The sequence below is a fragment of the Lethenteron reissneri genome, chromosome 6, assembly GCF_015708825.2.
Source record: "Lethenteron reissneri isolate LAM-NWPU_2019-01 chromosome 6, ASM1570882v1, whole genome shotgun sequence".
Taxonomy (NCBI): domain Eukaryota; kingdom Metazoa; phylum Chordata; class Hyperoartia; order Petromyzontiformes; family Petromyzontidae; genus Lethenteron; species Lethenteron reissneri.
Genome location: NC_083784.1, coordinates 9,870,646 through 9,890,506, shown reverse-complemented (window position 1 = coordinate 9,890,506; position 19,861 = coordinate 9,870,646). Strand labels below are relative to the sequence as shown.

General features: G+C 50.4%; 1 protein-coding gene across 1 annotated transcript; it reads right to left on the bottom strand.

Moving 5' to 3' along the window:
* Positions 1–241: 241 nt before the first annotated feature.
* Positions 242–7,709, bottom strand: LOC133355238 (uncharacterized). Its single transcript, XM_061572617.1, has 4 exons — positions 7,684–7,709; positions 6,780–6,916; positions 5,707–5,800; positions 242–2,109 (listed from the first exon to the last, which is right to left on the bottom strand). Exons 2-4 carry the CDS (start codon positions 6,892–6,894, stop codon positions 1,572–1,574), a joined length of 747 nt encoding a protein of 248 aa, XP_061428601.1. The 5' UTR covers positions 6,895–6,916; positions 7,684–7,709; the 3' UTR covers positions 242–1,571.
* Positions 7,710–19,861: the final 12,152 nt, after the last annotated feature.

Genomic DNA, 19,861 nt, shown 5'->3' with positions numbered 1-19,861 from the left:
GCCGTCTCACCAGCCCAAGCAGAATGTGGCCGCATGTTTTGAAGCTGCGAATGGCTCCCTATAGTCGTGTCTCTAGGCCCCGACTCTCCTTCACTCCGCGATTGTCTCACTTTGATTTACCACGTTTTCGTGTTCACCGTTCGCTCTTTACTTCAACGGAGGGCATTCAACTCTTAGCGGTGAGTATGTAACCACATCACGCAACACAGGTGGTTTATCTTCATATTTTATTTCATAGTCTTCAGGGTATAGTAAATGTATCAAAAATATGTTTTATGTATTCTATTAGTGTTGTTAATTGTTAGGTATCATTTAGAGGGTTGCTCGAGATGCATTACATAAGCTTTGCACTGTATTAGCGGCGAGCCAGACTTTTCAGCTCAGCGTACCAGGAGTGTGGCTGGCTGGGGAGGTTCCAATGCGTGATCAAAGCCTCCCACCATTACCGACCTGGGGAGACCTTCATCCAGCAGTGGGATGGCAAAGGCCTGTAACATAGCATAGGCCTGTAAACTAGCATCACGGTACACGAAGCACAATGGGTACTGCCTCTCCACCCACTGTTCACACTTCACTGCACGACTGGATTATTTATCATTGCGCTCGTTTACCTGAGAAAGCCTCACCGAGTCTCAATAAACTGTTTAATTCTTCTGGACGGTCCGGCCAAGTTTTAGCAATAGGGGGCCATGTTGCTTTGTGCATCTCGATCGAGTAATTTGCAGGTAATGTTTATATTTCGATGTTTGGCAAATACCAGTTACCTTGTTATGTTCAGCAAGCCCTCACCTAACCTCATGACACCTCGTCACACCTCATCGCACCTCTTCCAACCTCATCGGACGTTATCAAAACGCATCACACATGCTGTCCATCCTTTCACTCATTTTCGTTCACCCACAACACGTGTACCTCAATGAACAGCCTACACTTCATAAATTACGCTTGTCATGTTACTACCGACGGTCTAAAGTAAACCAATAGTTCCTCTTACACGAAATACAAAACCTCACTTCAAAATGTAAAAAATAAACTCAATCTGCATTCAAACGAACATCACATGCAAACTGAAGCTGTTCGTATCGAGCAAAGGGCCGGCCGACAGGCTTCTGCGACCAAGTCAAGTCCGTTTCACGTGGCAGCGCCCTTCTCCAGACAAGCGTGCTCTGGGCAACCGTGCTTACACATCCAGAGCACTGCCACAGAGTAGCATGGCCCGCATGGGCCTTGTTGCGAGGAATGAAATGTGCTTCTCCCTCCTTGTCTTCTCCCCTCTTCGGAGCCTGGCGTAAGAGGGCCCCCTCTTGCGCCTGGGGCTCCCTCCGGCACCTGGTGGCCCCCTCCGGCACCTGGGGCCCCATTTGGCGCATGGGGCCCCCTCTGGCCAGTGGGCCTCAGTGCAGTTGCACCGCCTGCATGCTCGACAGCTTCGCCCACTGGTGCAGGGGCTACCGAGAGAATGTTTTGAGTGTATCCCCACACAAAGGGGGTGGTGGGGGGTTATCAATTACAGTCATGCTACCCGTGGGCGAATCACTCGCAAACCCCCAGGGGCAGGTCTCCACAGGTCTTTACAGGTCTCCACTGAACGTGACCGACAGAGAGGATCTACGGCCTGGAGGCGCGAGACTGGCGCAGCCCTTAGTGTCTGCCGTCGAATGCGATAAGCGTGCGTCTCCACCATTAGGGCACGGCGCGAAGAGGAACGCCTGCTGCTGCTGTTGCTGCTGTTGCTGCTGTTGCTGCGGCGATGATGATGATGATGCAGGCAGCTGCTGGTTCATGAGGACTCGCGTCGCCGTCGCGTCGTCTCTGTCGTCTGGCATGTCGATGCGAACCACGGGTCCCGTGCAGGCCGCCCGAGACGGCGGCGGTGGAGGCGATGTCGTGCCATGAGTCGCCACAGCCAGAGGGCTCCGGAGCTCAGAGGGGCGCCCGGTGTTGCCGCCGCCGCCGCCGCCACCGTTGTTGCCGCACGTCGCGTAGGTGATGAGGTTGTCGGCGTCGGTGCCGGAGCTGCCCTCGGCCTGGTCGCTCAGCGTGCTCACCTCCATGTGCAGGCTCTTCACGCTGCTCGACCGCCTCCGCCAGCTGTTGTGCCTGCTCCCACTGACGCGCATGCAGACGCGCGTTAGAGTCGACCGTGCTTGTAACACGCTCATGATTGGTCTATTTAAACTTCACCATTTTTATTTTACGAGGTAAGGCCCACTGAGCTATGTAGCTCTTTTTCAGAAGCGACCTGGCCACAAATTATAGCTCAACGAAGTGGCTTACCGCATGGAAATTTATCGCAGCCAAATATACACTGCATGTTTACGACCATATTTATTTCTGGTCAACGCTGCCGACACCATGCCTCGCCATCGCCTCCTTCCTTCTGCACTGTTTTTTTTTTATTTAAAAGTGCATAGCTCCAGTGGCTTCCTAATAAAAGTTGTGTACCCTATCCTGCCGTGAAAGCTGAGGGGTGTGTGGGGAAACAGGCCACCTGTAAAGGATTCGGAGCTCTACAATCGGGCCACAAGAACCCCATAAATGCTGTTATTTTAATATGAAGATTGTAAACAATCCATAATACACGTGTTTTTTTGGGTTAGATCGCGTAAATATAAATGTGTCGTTAGACCCGCTACCAAATTCGTTACTCGTAACGTTACTCGTAACGAATTTGCAAGTTCTGTTAATGTGACAAACCTTACTAACTGGCTGTGTCTGGTGGTGGCGGGTTTAACGGCACATTTATATAATTACGCGATCTAACCCAATAAAAACTGTATTATATCTACTATAATCACTCAGGAATGTCTGTCCTTAACGCTCGTAACGTCACTCCACATTGACCAGCCCCCCTCATTAATAATCATAAGCAGGTGACGTCCTACAAATGGACACCCCCCCCCCCATTATTATTACCGACTATAATGAGCCAAGAATGTCTGTGTGCATCGCTCGTGACGTCACTCCACGCCCCCCTCATTAATAATCATGAACAGGTTCAAAGAAAATAACAAAAAACTACAACGTTTCGATCGCAACACACTTGCGTTGCGATCGAAACGTCGTAGTGACTTTACCAAAACACCCAAGAATATTAATTCCTGCAGTCACGAAAACTTTAGTCAAGAATCATGAACAGGTTACGTTCTCCATATGCACCCCCCCCCCCCGCTCATTAATAATCATGAGCAGGTAACGTCACTCCACATGGAGCACCCTCCCCCCTCATTAATAATCATTATAAGGTGACGTCCTCCAAATGGACACACCCCCCCATTCATATTAATTAGTGGCTGACGTCACTCCACATGGGGGGGCGAGGTGCCTCCTCCCCCCTCCTCGGCGTCAACTTACAACCCTCACTGCAAAGGCAGAACCCTCACGTCACGTGATCTCCGTCACGCTACTGAGACATCAAAGTAAAAAGGACGTCATGATGAACAAGGGATTATAACCTTTAAATAAATTAGTTCTGTGTCACCGCGCCCTTACAAATTGCACACGCATGAATGCTATGAGTATATCACGTCAAGGTCTGCTTTTTGCTTGAAAGTGTCAAATTTACTGCAATACACTCGTCCTTGGATGGGCAAAAGGCTATGGATGATATTGGTCACCAAAGCCTGTGTTAAACCAATGCAGACAATAATACTTTAACGAATTCATGTCCCCGTCTGACACAACAGCGACGCTCCTTAATCACCGCCAATAAACTCGTCACTCCCCGCCCACCTCCCCCCTGCCTTCATGAATCTCGTGAGTTAAGTGATGCAGCCAACAGAGCGGAAGGGAGCAATGCCTGTAAAGTGTGAGGGAATCTGAGCGATGCAGAAACATGCTAAAACAACTAGAGAGAAAACTTGGGTTATGAAATACATTTACACAGGAGTACAGTTTTTCCCCGCAGCTAGGGTTTGGGGTAGTAAATCAAACCTAGATCTTGTGTTTGTTCAAGATTTGGGACATCGTTTTGGCAACCCCTGCTATGTATGGCAAGGTGATGGTTTTGATTGGGTCCTCAGATGGTTCTTTCCCAACGGTTGGGGTGATAGCTTTACGGATTGTGTAGTCCGAATATCCATTCATCTTGAGGGCTTGGTGTATGTGCTCCAGTTCACTGGCTAGGTGGTGATGGTCATTGAAGATTTGGTCCAACAAGGACTGAATACTGATGTACCTGCCCTGGTTAGACACTGCCTCACCAACACTTACTTCACCTGGAATGGAACATTCTACAAACAAGTTGAAGGTACCCCAATGGGTTCTCCCTTATCTCCAGTTCTAGCCAATGTTTTCATGGAAAATTTTGAGACAGATGCCATCCAGGCATCCACTCTACGTCCTTCCTTGTGGAAGAGATACGTAGATGACATATTCGTCAACTGACCACATGGCCTACCAGCGTTGGGCCAATTCTTCAACCACATCAATTCCATACACCCTGCCATCAAATTCACCATGGAGGATGGCAAGTTACCATTCTTGGATGTTTTAATCGAAAAGAGACCAGATGGCTCAATGGGACACTCTGTCTACAGGAAAGTCACCCATTCGGATGCCTACCTAAAACCCGGCTCCCACCACCATCCAGCCGAGAAGAATTCCCTTCATCAAAACTCTACACCAGGGGTCCCCAACCCCTGGGCTGTGGACCGGTACCGGTTCGTGACCTGTTAGGAACCGGGCCACACAGCAGGAGGTGAGCGGTGGGCGAGCTGGAGAGCTTCTTTGAAAAGGGGAAAAGACCCAATGATGAACCCCCCCCCCCCCCCGGTCCGTGAAAAAAATGATCTTCCACGAAACCGGTCCCTGGTGTCAAAAAGGTTGGGGACCGCTGCTCTACACCATAGAGCTCGTTGTATTTCCGACCATCACCAGCTTTACCGAAAGACCCATAGAATATATATGGGTAATATTTGTCTTTACATAAGGGGACGAGGGGGGGCAGAGGGAGGGGGTCTATTCAGCTCTGGTGTCCTGAGGGCAATGGCGCCCAGCTCCTGCCACCGTCTGCACCACCAGTGCTCAAAGCCCGAAGCTTCTTTACAGTTGCTTTGTAAATATTCACCTATCTGGGCCGCACAAAAACACCGACATAACACCTGCCTCCAACACCTGCTGTTTAACACTCGAGTTCAGCTCCCTACTCGCCTTTGAACCACAGCTATCGACAACAGGAGCTGCTTCGGGGCCCTCTTTGTACCCAGGGACACGGGGCGGTAGTGGCTGAGCGAGCAGGCTACAGAGTCACGAGCCCTTCAAGTCCTGGACAACTGCCAACTGGATCCATCATGCTTCATGAGACAGCAAAACGGCTACCACTTTGTGGGCAGCTGGAAGTGGTAGTCTTACAGAGAGACTTAAGATCAGAAGCGACCTGGCTGTAAATGATAGCTCAACGAAGTGGCTTATCGTGTGGAAATTGATAGCAGCCAAATACTCTAAACGCACGTTGATGAAGGGAGAAAAACCCGAGGACCCGGAGAGAAATCCACGCGACCACGGGGAGAACAAGCAAACTCCAAATATACAGGCGTCGTCAGGGTCGGGATCGAACCCACGACCTCCTGCATACCAGGCAAGGTAGTTAACATCGCAGCACCGTGGAGCCCAATGTGTACCTGCACACGCCGTGTGCTGATCATGGGGGTTATCTAACCATACTTCACTGCACAGAAGCTCATCCACACACACAAACGCACACACCTGCGCGTGCCGAGACGGAAGAGCAGCGACGAGATGATGAAGAGGAGGCAGATGAGCAGTGTGAGTCCACTCCAAAACCCGATGACGATGGAATCTGGACAATATGAAGCGTCACAGGGTCGGCCATTAAAGAGGAATTAAGTTTGTATTTCAAGTTCATCATCAGCCATGTACAAACCACTGCTGGATGGCGAAACGACAATGTAATATAAAGAAAGCTGTTTTGTCAACCCACTGCTGGATGAGGGTCTCCCCACACAGTGCAGATCGTGGGGGTTATTTGACCATACTTCACCATGGTCAGTGCAGGTCGGCAAAGGCAAGGGGAGCACAGTGTTAGAAGTAGAAGCAACAATGTATTTTTCTGCACTGCCCTCCGCCGCCCCCGCCACGTAGCCCAGCAGCAGCAGCACGGCAGTCACCCATCCAAACGCGATTTGGGCTCAACCCTGCTGAGCTTTGGAGAGCGGCGCACTCCAGGCTACTTGGTCAAGTTCTCCTAGATCAACTCGCCCTCAAGCGAGCACCCGGTCCAGCCTGCAAGACACCGTGGAGGCCCCGCCGCCTCGTGCACCGCGCCAGGCCACGCTAGGCTGCGCCAGGGCGCCTGCTTTGACGGGCCGAGAGGGGCCAGTGTCCAAGTCGATTTCGTTTGACTCGAGGCGAGAGCTCGAGAGACCGGGGTGAGAGTCTCGTCGGCGAGGGCGGCGCGGGTCACCGACATGACAAACGCAATCGCGTAAAACCAAAACGTAGAGCAGCGGAGCAAAGCTAAATGAAAACACAACACAACCAGTCTGGCAGAACTCAAGATCCCACACGGAAGTAAAACAGATTCAACATCTTGGCACGACGGCAGAAGCACTGTCGCCCGGGGGCGGCAGCTTCGCCAATACTGCCGATGATGGAGTGCATCGCCGCTCCTTTGCCAAATATCGTGCCGACTGAAAAAGTTGACCACGGGTCGGATATGGCTCGTCAACGAGCGCGTCCCGTGCCGTGTGGGTGCGTGAGCGTTGCGGCGAGCGGGTGGAAGGGATTGGACGAGTGCGGGTGGTGCTCGCGTGCCGTACATCTGTTCACCGTGAGGTCGTCGAAGGAAATCTCATCGTATTCGTAGTAGTACTCGTACTCCAGAGACTCGTCCTGGTGCGGGTAGCTGGCGTTGGAAGGCCGGTTTCCTGGCATAGTTGTCCCCACTCCGAGGGAGCTGCGCGCACACACACACAAAGACAAAGATCCCCCATATAGCCTTATCAGACTGTTGCGGCAAGTGCTGTTAGCGAGCACCTATGAAGGCACACGAGGGGGTGGGTGGCCAGCACCACGCCGGGCCGCCTTTGTCTCCCCGCTGAGTGATGTTTAAACGCCGCACCAGTCCACCTAGGAGTGGCCCAGGACCGGTTCAGATATCCTCCATTGTCATTGGTCATGAATGGGAATCGAATTCTGGGTCGCCTGGTTTGTTTGCACAGTTGGCTAACCAACGTTAAGTCCTCTTATCAGCGGACGTGTGGTTAGAACCGATTACCCACAATCGAGTCGTTTCATCCGAGCGTAGAAGAACAAAGTCGGATTAATGTGGCGCTTCCGGGAGAATCATTCCGAGTGACTCATCCATGGATAAGCACGGATGATATGAAGCAGTAACCACTGCTTCACACACACACACACACAAAGACAGCGATCTCTCATTTATGTTTCATCACGCGTAAGCGCAAATGCTATTTAGCGAGCACCTGCGGCGGCCGGCATATCACGTGAGGGCGTGGAGTGGCCAGAAATCATCGTAACGCGCGCGCACACGAAACAGGTACGCTTACACAAGAATGGGCAGGAAAACACATATGCAAAATATGTACGTATGCCTGACGCATCGCGGGCGATCTTATTTTTAGACAACTGGAACGGCGTAAGCGGCGAAGGGTACAACGCTATTATAGCCCCGTGGTGGCCGTGGGGCTTGTTTGACCTCACCTCACCGCGCCGGTCAGCGCGCGTGGGGGTTGGCGAACCGGCGGAGACGTCGCTCACCACCGGCGTGAGCCGCGCGGGGTTCGAGGCGCCAGTGCGTTAACCGCTGTCGCGCCACAACTCCGCCGCGTTAGATTGCCCCTGCTGCCTTGAACGTCCTCAAAGTGCAACCGTGACAGGACAACCTTGCTCGTGTCGTCCTAGGGGTCCACCATCTACGACTTGACCCAGCCACCGCTCCTCCTCCGTACCCTTCATTGGCTCCTTGCTGCCAGCAGGACAAATGATGAAGCTGCGCCTGCCTTTGTCATCGCGCCTTCACCACCGGTTCCCCACCACAATTCCTTGCCTCACTCACACCTGTCAACCCCTTTCAGTGCCCGACCTTATGACAGACCAATTCAGACCTTAGTGGTCACCCCGTGCCCTTACAAATCTCAACGTTCATCCTACAAAGTCCCATCACAAGGGAGAAACACAAATAAATAGACAAAAAAATTGCCCGTATTGAAACGGCTGTGCGCCCTATGGACTTGACAACTCAATTTCCCTGTGAGTATATGGATAAACCGTATGGGTTGACAGGTATGCTCACTACTCTCGCCCTGCACTGAACACTCACAGTAGAAGCCGACGCAGCAGCGTCACTCAAAATCTGCTTCAAAAACCAAAGGTCTCGCACTGTTACAGCCTCACATCGGTATACACTAAATTACCACACACTACACTATACATTACACTACTATACACTCTACTATACGACGATTTGACCGGCGTGCTGATCTGCCGCGACTGCCGCGATTGGCTGTCACGGCCAACTCGTGGGGCTGGCAGGGGGTCGCGAGAGCCCGAGGATACGAATCGCCACGCTCGTACCTGAATCTCACCGTGGCTGCAGCTCAGGAGGCCGCATGAAGCTTTGCTAGAAGCTACTACGATTAGCAAACGGTGTTTGCGTAAAAAAAACGTAAAGTTTAATGCTATATTAATAACTGTAGCTCACAACAACACACTCACTCGCCACACTGGAGATCACCTCGCTTTTCTTTCTGCTCACTCACCCGCTCCACTCTGATATTCACTCCCATCGTCTCCCCCCCCCCACACTCTTATCACAATAACAACAATTGACCTTGCTCAATTAGAGAGGCACACTTTGCACTCTTCTTGCCGATTGCAACTGCGACACGAGCGCCGCTTCATTGCTTGCCCCTTGACGTTCTGAGTCTGTGGGCGCCCCGTGCTCAGCAACCACATTTTAAAATAACAACAACAACGACCGAGGCGAATGGATGCGTGACACCAGGCCCCTGGGTTACGGGGGGGGGGTGTGCACGCGGTCGCCAGGGCGCCGCGTCTGTTGCTCATAACTCTCTGGCGACCCTGCTGCTGCAGTGGAAGAGCGAGCCCGAGGCTCACGGAGGCCGCGTGCGAGCAACAGGAGAGCGAGAGAGCGACAGGACAGGGCACGCCTGCAACACGCTGTAGGCTCGCACGCACTAGCGCACACCAAGCAATAAGTAGCGCGAGTGGTAACAATATCTCACTGTGTCCGTCCAGTGCTCGCCGAGCCCCATTGGCTTACGGTTGCCGAACGAATACATTGTAAGGTGACGCTCATTGCACACAAAGTGCTTGCCAACAACTGAACCACGTTGCCTCGCTCATCTCGTCAAGGAGCATAAACCATCATCACGCGAACTCCGGCGGTCATCCTCGCAGCGGCGGCTTTTGGCTCGTCATAGAACAAAGACGGTCACCGCATCGCGCGCTTTCAGATGCGCTTCTGCGGCCGTCTGGAACGTTCTTCCTTCCGATATTAGGAAGCCACTGGAGCTATGCACTGTTAAATCATCATCTAGATTGCAAACACATTTCTTTAGAACTGCTTTTTGTGTTTAGTTTGTTGTCCTTTCCCCGCACCTCCCATTAGCACGATTGGCTATGTACGGTACGAAAGAAGTTCAACATACATACAATAATGTATACATTTGTCAAGTGACGCATTTTTTCCATAGCTCCCAATGCGCCCTGTATATGAAAAGCTTGAAATAAACACAACCTGCAGAGTAAACGGCCAGAACATGGAGGGAAAAGGCCTGTTTAAAGGTGGGTTTTCCAAGACAAACTAAAATAAATCTGACCACTCTGACTGCCTTACAAGCAAAGGCACAAAGTGTAGTTCCAAAGCTTGCGAGCGACACAGTGGCAAAAGCGCGATCAGCCCTGCAGGAACAGAGCCTTGTCCTTGAAGTCCTTAGCAGAGAAGGCGATCCCAAGATCTCAGGAACCTCGTTGGAGAGCAAACGCGGACCGGTTCCTGTAAATATTGCAGGGCTGAGCCCTAAGTGCATCGCGGCTCAAATGAGCATTGAGGTCCTAGATTTGAAGCTTTCGTGACTGCAAGCATTCATACTCTTAGGTTTTTTTCAGTAAAGTCACGTAGGTGAAAAATAATAATAAAATAATAATAAATCACGACGTTTCGGAGGCAACACAAGTCTCCGTCTTCAGGTGGGACAATCAAAGCTACAGTTGATACAGTAAATTTGGCTGTGACGGTCCAACCTGTGTTGCCTCCGAAGCGTCGTGATTTATTATTATTTTATTTTATTATTATTTTTTACCTACGTGACTTTACCGGAAAAAAACCTAAGAGTAGGAGCATTGAGGTATCGGTGCTCATCTCCCGGTTACAGCCCTGCAGAGTGGTAGATCTCCACACTCCTAAGGACGGGGGGTGGGTTCAATCCACAGGACAAGTAGGTTTATGTCTCAATGTAACTAGGGTCAATTCTACATTGAACTAGGGTCAACTCTCCATTTAACTCGAGGGTCAATTCTACATTTAATGAGGGCCAACTCTGGGGCTCATGTGAGGGAGGGCCACAGCCTGGATTAAGTAACAACATGCATTAGGTAAATCAAGTCAGGCTATAAAACGTGTTTCTTGCCAGACGTGCGTAGCCTTGGGGTGGAAAACACCGTGTGGCTGTTTTCTCTTGAAACGAATCGGACGACTTGCGGTCCCGTAGGACCCGAGGGAGACTGACCCTCGGCGGGAGGGGAGCAACTCCGGGCGGTTAGTCCGTAACTCGATAGTCCGCCGGCGGGTACTTGAGGTGGGGAGAAAGCCACCGCGGTATCTGGAGGAAACGCGCCTCGTACGAGCAGAAAACAGTGAAACGTCGCACGGACGGGCACTGAACCCACCTGCTGTGCTTTCCAACTCACGGCCCAGTGGGTTTTGGAGTGACACACGTCGGCGCGGTCCACCAACCCGTGACTTTCGAATCGTAGGTGCGCGCACCGCCACCTCCTCCACCCGCGCCTGGAAGGTTCTGTGTTGAAGTTACGCAACGGACAGTGCCGTACTCTCTGGTTTTTTCGGTAAAGTCACGCAGGTAAAGGATTAAAATAAATTAAATCACGACGTTTCGGGCACGACACAAGCGTCCTTCTTCAGGTGGGGACAACGAAGCGAAAGCACACCGCTTAAGTGTGTCTCAGAGGTGGCTGTGACGAGTAATTATATAGTCGCGGGGGGATGGGGGGAGGGGGCATGGTGAGTGTGGCGGGGCAGGGTGTGGGCCGGGAGGTAGCGTTGCGTACCCCGAGCAACGATTGGAGTTCAAACTGAGGCTTTGCAATGTCGATGGTGGAAGTATATAAGCCGCCTTTTGGTATGCTGCCAGGTAAATTAGTAAAGAGTTCAAACTGAAATGTGCAGCCTAAAAAACTACGTGTGGTAATGTGGGGTAACAGACTGGTAGTATGGATATGTTTATAAATTTTAATCTAAACTAGCATAGCAGCTAAAGTTTAACTTGGTTAATTACATTATTCCACTAATTGCTCAATTTGAATCCATCATCTCGGTTAGTTACGTCTATGTTTGTGTATCTAGATGGCTTCATGGATGCACAAGCTAAGCTAAAGAAGACCAAAACAACAGCGTGTGGTAATGGTGATGGCAGTGTGTGAAGCTGGGGGTAACAGGCTGGGGACATGGATATGTTTTTGACAATGAAATCTAAACTGGCTGTCTAGCAGTAAACGGCACGGCAGCTAACGTTTGACTTTGTTAATTACATCCTTCCAATGATTGCTCAATCTGAATCCATCATCTCGGTTGAAGTTGTGTCTATGTTTGTATATCTGGATGGCTTCATGGACAAATCTTTGGTAGTAACCTGGAGGTTTACAGAGTACCTTGGTATCGGAGAACACAATGTCATGAGAACTTGCAGTATTACAACAGTGGTCAGCTACGGCCGAAGAATTCGTTCTGCCATGTTTCAAATCCGACTTGTGCTCGCGAATGCGATCAGAAACATGTCGTTTCGTTTCCCCTATATAACAATCCCTACAAGTGCAACTCAGTTTGTAGACACCAGGGTACTGTAAGTCAAGAATGACATCCTTTACGAATGGGATCAGATCACGGATCTTGTGTACTGTACTGAATCGGACCTGGATCTTGTGTTTTTTAGAATTTTGGAAATCTTTTTGGTCATGCCTGCTATGCATGGCAGTGCCGTGGTTACAGGCCCGTATATCACACCACTGCTCGATGAAGGACACCTCCACCCCCATCCCCCACCACGTCCATGATAATGAAAGATTCCGATTTTGATATTGTTGCTGGTCACTGGGGTTGCGAAAGTGGGTTGGTGAAGAGGGCCAGTTCAAACACCCGATGGCCACCGATGTTCACCCTAGCTGGGAATCGGATGTCGCAAAATTCCTACCCAGAGTCAGCTTCCTGATCCCAAGCACTGCCCAACCAGACATTGCAATGTCGCGGAACCTCTTTGTCAATCCGCTGCTGGATGAGGGCCTCTCCGCGTCACACGGATCAAGGGGTTTGTCTGACCATGCTTCACCGCTCCGGTCAGTACGGGTTGTTGAAGGTGCCGTAGAACTACATAACACAATTAGAGCAGTTTTTTGCAATGCACGGTCGTGAGAGTATGCGCCTCAGTAAGATCACCTATGACAACGACCTGTTCTATGCACGGTGGTGGTGGCCCACCGTCACAACACTTTTCAGGCTCAGCCCTGCTTAGCCTGCGAGAGCTGATGAGATCGGAGGCGCATTCAAGCCGGTGAACATATGCTGGCGCATCATTGTCATATGGCTGGGAATCGGTGGACCAACCCTTGCCATGTGGTTACAAGCGTTGGACCAACAAGGTGCCACGTTTACTGGAGAGCCGCAGCATCGCAGATTGCATAACGTGGCACTGCAGCGGGGGAGGTGCATTTGAATCCAAGCAAAATAAAACAGACGCATCGCTCGCGAGGACGGAGCGCGTCGGGACTGGTGACGTGCAAGGCGTGCCTTCGATAGCAGTGCTCCATGAGTTAACCCGGAGCACCTGTTTCGTCAATCAGCAAATGCCACATAGTGTGTCAGCATTGCCTGCAGGCATTCGCGTGCCAACGCAATGCGGCACATGTCACGCTCCACCGAGCCGACCTGGGCACTGCCAAAGGAATGTGGAATTTACACTACTACCACCACCCGGTAGACACCAGTGGATATTAGCGTTGCCCCATTGCTTGTTTGAACGTGAAATACTTTTGGCTGGCAGCTGGCACCGAGGTGAGAGCTCTGAGCCAGCACAGCTGAAACCCTCGGTTCAATTCCAGCACTCAGTTGTTTTGTGATTTAAACGTGGCTTCTCAAGGTTAATGAGTTGGCCGTCTCGGCCCAGACACAAATGACTGTTCTAGGAAAAACACGTATAAATGTGCCTTTTAGCTTCAATAAATATGCAAAAAATTCCAGCTGTAATAATGTAAGTTGTTGATCTAGAAGTTGCTCTGAAAGCCAAATCCATGGGGCTGTTCTCCAACACAGGGTTGATACACTGCTCAGTGAGAGATCCGAGTGGATTCTCCATCTCGTGCCATGACACAACACTTGTATTCTTCTACTTTTAGTGCATGGAAAGTACATGTAGATTATACATCCAGGTTTAAGTTTGCGAGCCATGCGATAGCTTCGGGAGCGGCGCGACCAGCACTGTCCAGTCCACCGAAGAGTAGGCGTAGAATACAGCTGCTTGTGATACGGTCCATTGTTTTGGTTTTGGGTGGCCGCAGTCACGCAATGGGTCATCTGTAAATTTTCACAGTTGCTGTTCTGAAGCGGTTGATGGTAGCGCCACAGTTTTCTTGGCAGATCAAAGCCATGCGGAGTGGTGGTGAAGGTTTGAATTGGTATCCATTTGCAGAACTCCATAGTTGTTGGCAGTGGTCCTTCGGCTGACCCTGCTTCAAGTAATTTTCTCGCGCAATCCCAGATTTATTTTACGGGGATCTCAGAAGAGGTCGTGAAGGGTCGAGCAGCAGGTCCTGGTGTAACGGGAGGTCTATGCCTCGTATTTTTCCTAGTTGGTTTGATGTCGTGGCATCCCCGGTGGATATTACGCTGACTTAATATCAGTCAAAACGGGTGAAGCCAATCGGTGAGAGTGCATTTCACTAGTGCCCGTTATTGCTTGAAGGATGTTATTGATCTGGACGTCCAAATTCTTGATGCCCAGTCTGGCGCGCATTCCTCAGCACTGGAGGATACGTTGGCGAGGGCGGGCAGAGGGAGAGTGTTGGTGACGGCTGCCCGCGTTGTGATGGCCAGTGTTTGAATCAGAGCTCCCTCTGCTTTCTGTTATTCGCACACGCCTTTTCGATCTGCTTTTTGAATGTGAGGCATGTGTCTCATGTTAGGCCTGAGTATTTAGAGTACCGCTCGTTTTTTGACAGGGTCACCGCAGAAAGTTACTTCCAACTGGGCGTTTATGTCCTGGTTATTAAGATGGTGGATTGGTCTTTCCGTCCGTGTGTCGATGGACTTGAGGCTTGATTCTCAGTGTGACCATTGTTATGTTGTCTGCATAGACAAATGTACGGGATGATGTCTTCAGCAGGTCACTGGTGAAGATGTGAGAAGAGGATCGGAGTCGGTACCGATCCCTGTGGTGAGCCGTCGATGATGGTTTTTGTACGGCTGACGTTTTCCGGTTAAAGTGTACCCACGTGTTTCGGTTGCCAAACATCGAGTCAAGCAGCTTCAACGTTGAGCCATTGCCTTGGAAAGGGGGCCCAGTGTCTTCAGACAGTGTGACAGTGCAGATGAGAGGTGTATCACGGCGGTGCCGTTTTTTTGCTTTCGCTGAGATGCAGTTTTGTTCTTGCTGGCGAGCAAAAGGGCCTGCTCAAAGCGGGTTCTCGCTGGTCCGATAGCCAGGGCTTGTTCGACGAGCAGTTGTGGCTCGACTGCGTGTGACAGTGTGTGTGCCGTCCATAGCGGTGAGATTGGCATGTAACTTGAGGCCTGATCTGGTTTTCCACGTTTCAGCAGGGCAAGACTTTTTCTCCCATAAAGGCACTGGGGATTGCTGCTCATCAAATGTACAGTGGCCAATTTGTAGTAAAACGGGGAAAACATCAGAGATATAAAAAGGAAAATCTGCCTCAAATAGAGGCTGAATGTCCCTTTGAAACCAGGCACATTTCTCAAACTAATGTTGACAGTACTGGAGTCGTGGTATGCATGAGGACATTAAATAATGATTCTATTTTTGACATTTATTGGTTATACAAAAATGTTACAGCACCTTTAAATATGTGTGAGCTGCCTAACAGGTTGTGGCAGCTTGTCACGCACGTAATTGATCTCTGAAGAAATCCATTACCCTGCCGATCATCAGAAACCCATTACTCTGTCGATCATCAGAAAACTACTACCCTGCCGATTATCAGAAAACTACTACCCTGCCGATTATCAGAAACCATTACCATGCCGATTATCAGAAACCATTACCATGCCGATCATCAGAAATCCACTACCCTGACGCATCGGCATGCTAAAACACAAGCGGACGTCTTCTTCATGAAGACGGCCGCGTTGCGATCGAAACGTCGTAGTTTTCTGTTATTTTGGATTATTTTCTTTGAACCTATCTACGTGACTTTTACTGAAAGACCCAAGAATATGAACCCCAGAAAGGGCATCTTGCAACTCCCGGGGGTGCGTGAACCCCAAGTTAAGAACCACTGCTGTAGAGTAATGATGTTATATAGCTGCTGGTAGCATTACAGTTTTTAAATGGTTAAAATGTACACGTTTTGCTTTTTTAATTCATTAAGTTAGAATCACAGTCACCCATGTGTTTGTGTTGCACTTTTTAGTGTCATCGTGTTATCGTCCTTGTTAGTCTGGGACTCGCTCTCCCTAGCGGCCCATGCTGTCCACTCCCTGCCCCTGCTCAAGTCCAGGCTCAACGCCTTGCTTTCCCACCTCTGCGGAAGTCTTCGGCACCACGATTGTGGGAGGTCAACGGTGCTCGTCCTACAGAGAGTCTTGCCTCCCACCATGGGAATGGGGAATTTCCACCACTGGCTCAAGGTAACAATAGAGAGGCGTGTTTGAATGCAGTGATGTCAGCATTTTTTTTACTTCCACCACGCACGGGTTTCATGACTCTTTATCAGGAGGGTCCAGCCAGGCTCACTTAACCCCAGGACTCGCAGTACAGTACAACATGCAAACAAACAGTCCAGATGTCTAATATCATGAAACTGACATGGGGGATCAGAATATTTATTTATTCTGAAGAAATCTGATGAGCTATGAAGCTCTTTTCCCCACAGAATGTCGAGTACATCAACAACAGTAATCAACAAATGATCAAAGTGACTTTTACCGGCACATTAAATATTGCTGCGAATATAAAATACACCACCACGGTTAAAGAAAAAAAAAAACATTGAATGCACAGAAAATGGCGAGCCAGACCTGGGTCGTACGCACTGCGGCGTGATAGCAATCGCCCTATAAACCAGGACGGCCTTGCGCGTGATGTTCATAAGCGGCTGGAGACATGGCTCACAAACAAGGCAGCATTGTCTTTCATGCGCGAGCGTTTGTCGGAATGCAATTTCAATCTATCTTTTATATTTACGTTTCAATCTATAAAGGACCGTTTGCTATGCATGAGGCAATCGATAAAGGGAATGTTCCACTCAAGGGGTCTTAACCAACAAACCCCCGAGATGTTCCTGCCACGCAACAACCTGCCCATGACACTCATGTCTAGCTTCCCTGGGGACATCAACTCGTCGGGTTGGCCCAGAGTTGTCCTACTTTTCCTGGAACTCGAATCGAAGGAAACCAAATGGGCTAAAGTGGAGTCTTCACGATGATATTCACCAACATGGAACATCAAGGAAGCTCGAGTTCACGCGCGAGTTGAGTTGCAGCGCTTCGCGCGGGAAGTAAAACTCAATCAGAATTCTTCCAGAGAGCCTCCCAAGTCCCAGATCAAAAATGCACAGCTGACGAAAAAATAAAAATTAAGTGTTCATTTGTTGCTAACTATTTCACTGGGGAAATCCCTTGAGAAGGAACATCAGCGTTTGGAAGGGTGTTGGAGGGGTGCTCACAACATCGCAAATTCGTACAGGCGCGCGTTTATAGACTTACACAAAAAAGTGTTTACATTTATATATTTCGTTTAACGAGGTGAGAACTCAGGCGACGAGGATCGTCCATTCTCCCAGAGTAACCTGTCGCCACCACCTACAACATATCTGGAAGGTAGCGTCATCAAAACGGCGATGCATTTCCATCGCCAGCCAACCAGCCAGGCCCCCCGTGCAATCAAACCGGTGCGGATAATTCCAGCGGCAGCACAAGCTGGCAGACCACTCGGGTCGACCAAGAAAACACCACGGAACACGGAGCTGGGAGGGAGGGCGGAACTGGCACCGGGTTCCGTGGCTCACGGACACGCGGGGTCGCTCTAAATCGGCTTAATTTGACAGCGTGGGCTCACTGCGGCTGTGGTGTCACACGCGAACCCTGACGGGAGGCCTCTCTCTCTCTCTCTCTGCGTTGTGTGAAATCCTTAAATAACACCCTGCCAGGGGGGGGGGGGGTGGGGGCCATAGTAGGGGGAAGGAGAGGTGGGGGGTGGAATCAGAGGCTGTGATTTGGGAATTGCTGTTGCGGGATTCAGGGACTGGGGGAACAGGGGTGGGGGATCAGTGACTTGAGTGCCATCGGGAGGGGGGGGGGGAGTCCTTTTACAAGACCAGCTACACACGCAAGCTATACCCCCTCTGTCCTCTAAACCAACTCGATAAACACGCGGTACCGGCACTCGGCTTGTGTTTGTGTCACTATTAGACTGAAATATGGAGCTTACGTGCACCTGTGCCCAACGCTTCATATTACACGCGCACTGCCTTTGACTCGCCTGTGTTTTGTTTGTTTACTACCATTAAATGCCTCGTTTGTTCGTTGTGCAAGAACTCTTCAGGGCCCTGAACTCGTTCCCTGCAATGTTTCACGTTCTTGTCTTTTGTTTTGATGCTGCTGCTGTGCTCATGCGCCGTGGATCTCCCTCGCAAAATAGGCGGGCATTCGTCTAAACGGAGCATCATCCGTGTAACAAATAAACAAACTAATCACCACCACCACTAGCCTTGTCCTATCCACTGCTGAATGAAGTGCTCCTGACGCTGCCCCCCACGGTCACGCGCATCCATTCAGCTCTGGCAGCACGAGCTGATCTCATCGCTCCACCTCCACGGTGGCCGTCCTCTCGGTGTCGCTCCACATCTATCGTATGCCATTCCAGCACAAAGTCTCGACCACTCGCCACCGTCCCCTCTCGTCATTGTGTGCTGCCCAAGCCTCCCTTACTCTCCTGAAGAAGAGCCTCTACGATGTCTGCAATTTGCATTTGTTTATCCGATCAATGCGTTGTTGACGTTGTTGATGTTGTTCCTCTTCCTGTCTCTCAATGTAAACTCCCGCCCCGGGGTTTGCATCGCTCCACGCCGCTTTGCGCACCATCTCAGCGTGTTTCGGTTTCTTTGTCTGTATCGGTGTTTTTACGTTCCCCGAAAAATTGGGCCCAGGGTGAGCGCGAGCAACGCAGAGGTCACGCGTGAACAAGTTCGCTCAACATGACCTGACTGAGAATATCAGAATAAGCAGCGCCTGGGGCGAAAGGGATCAAGATCATTAACCAAAGAGGTGGGCGGGAACAAGGTGGAGCGCTTTGGGGTAATCTGAGCTCCACAGCGAAAAGCAACACAGCAACGAGCCTGAAGAACCACCATTGGAACCTCATTTGCCAGTAGCAAAATGTGATAATTGTTTTTTTTCCCTTTTATCTGGCAACAAAACTGACACCTTTTTTTACTAGGAGTCATGTTTGCATTGACCACAATACCTGCAGTCGGAATGTTTGCATTGGTCAATGCAAAGATGACCCCTTGTAAAAAAGAGCCTGAAGAAGTTAAGTTTAATCAGAGCGCACTGCCTGGCTTTCACTCAAAACGCCAATGTGTGTGTCTCTCTCATGTTCCTCTCAACAAATCCGCATCGACGCCGTCTACTGATCCGCAGCCCACGGGAATCTGCTGTCCCCGCCGGGCGTGAACCTCGTGTGGTGATATGGCAGCCAGCGCAGTTTCGAGGTCTCCGGCCCGAAGACCTGGAACGGGTTACACCAGCTCACGTCCAGGATCCATTCCTGAGCCTGAGCCAGTTTTGCAAGAGACTTCAAACGGTATTGTTCTAAACCGCTTACTACGCGTGTGATCTGTGCGCATTCGTGACAGACTGTACTCATAAGAGGGCGCAAGAATAACTGCTGGAGACTTACTTTCCACATGGGTGACAAACACTTAAATTCAACAAAGCGGAACAAATTCTGCAAAGTGCACAAAGTGTGGCGGTACACATCCTTGGAATTGCACCGAGAGACAGAAAGAGCAGCACGTGGATCGGAGAACACACACGGAGGATAAGAGACATCGTTCCAATTGTCAAGAAGTGTGAGTAGGGCTTCGGCTTGATGCGGCAGCAGGATGGTGGCCGATGGTAGAGACTAACGGTGGAATGGCAGCCAAAGGAGGTAAAGCGCCCGGGAGGACGTCAACTGTGGATACGGAGCGATGAGAGCAGCCCACCACATGTAGATTGTAGATGGAGTGATACAACGCATCGTTCATCCCGCTGTGGATTGGCCATCACTGATGATGATAATGACAAAATCCTTAAGAGACAATGGGATGTTACACTTTCACTTTCAAATACTATTTCCCAAAAACAACTCCAACCTGCTCTAACTCGTCTGAATTTCAATGTTTATCCCGG

What these genes read in the sequence shown, in the direction of transcription:
- LOC133355238 (XM_061572617.1), bottom strand. Translation starts at nt 6,894, where the DNA reads ATGCCAGGAAACCGGCCTTCCAACGCCAGCTACCCGCACCAGGACGAG. An exon ending in CGACCTCACGGTGAACAGAT is followed by an intron (nt 5,801 to 6,779) that starts GTACGGCACGCG and finishes CATATTGTCCAG; the next exon opens with ATTCCATCGTCATCGGGTTT. An exon ending in TTCCGTCTCGGCACGCGCAG is followed by an intron (nt 2,110 to 5,706) that starts GTGTGTGCGTTT and finishes CATGCGCGTCAG; the next exon opens with TGGGAGCAGGCACAACAGCT.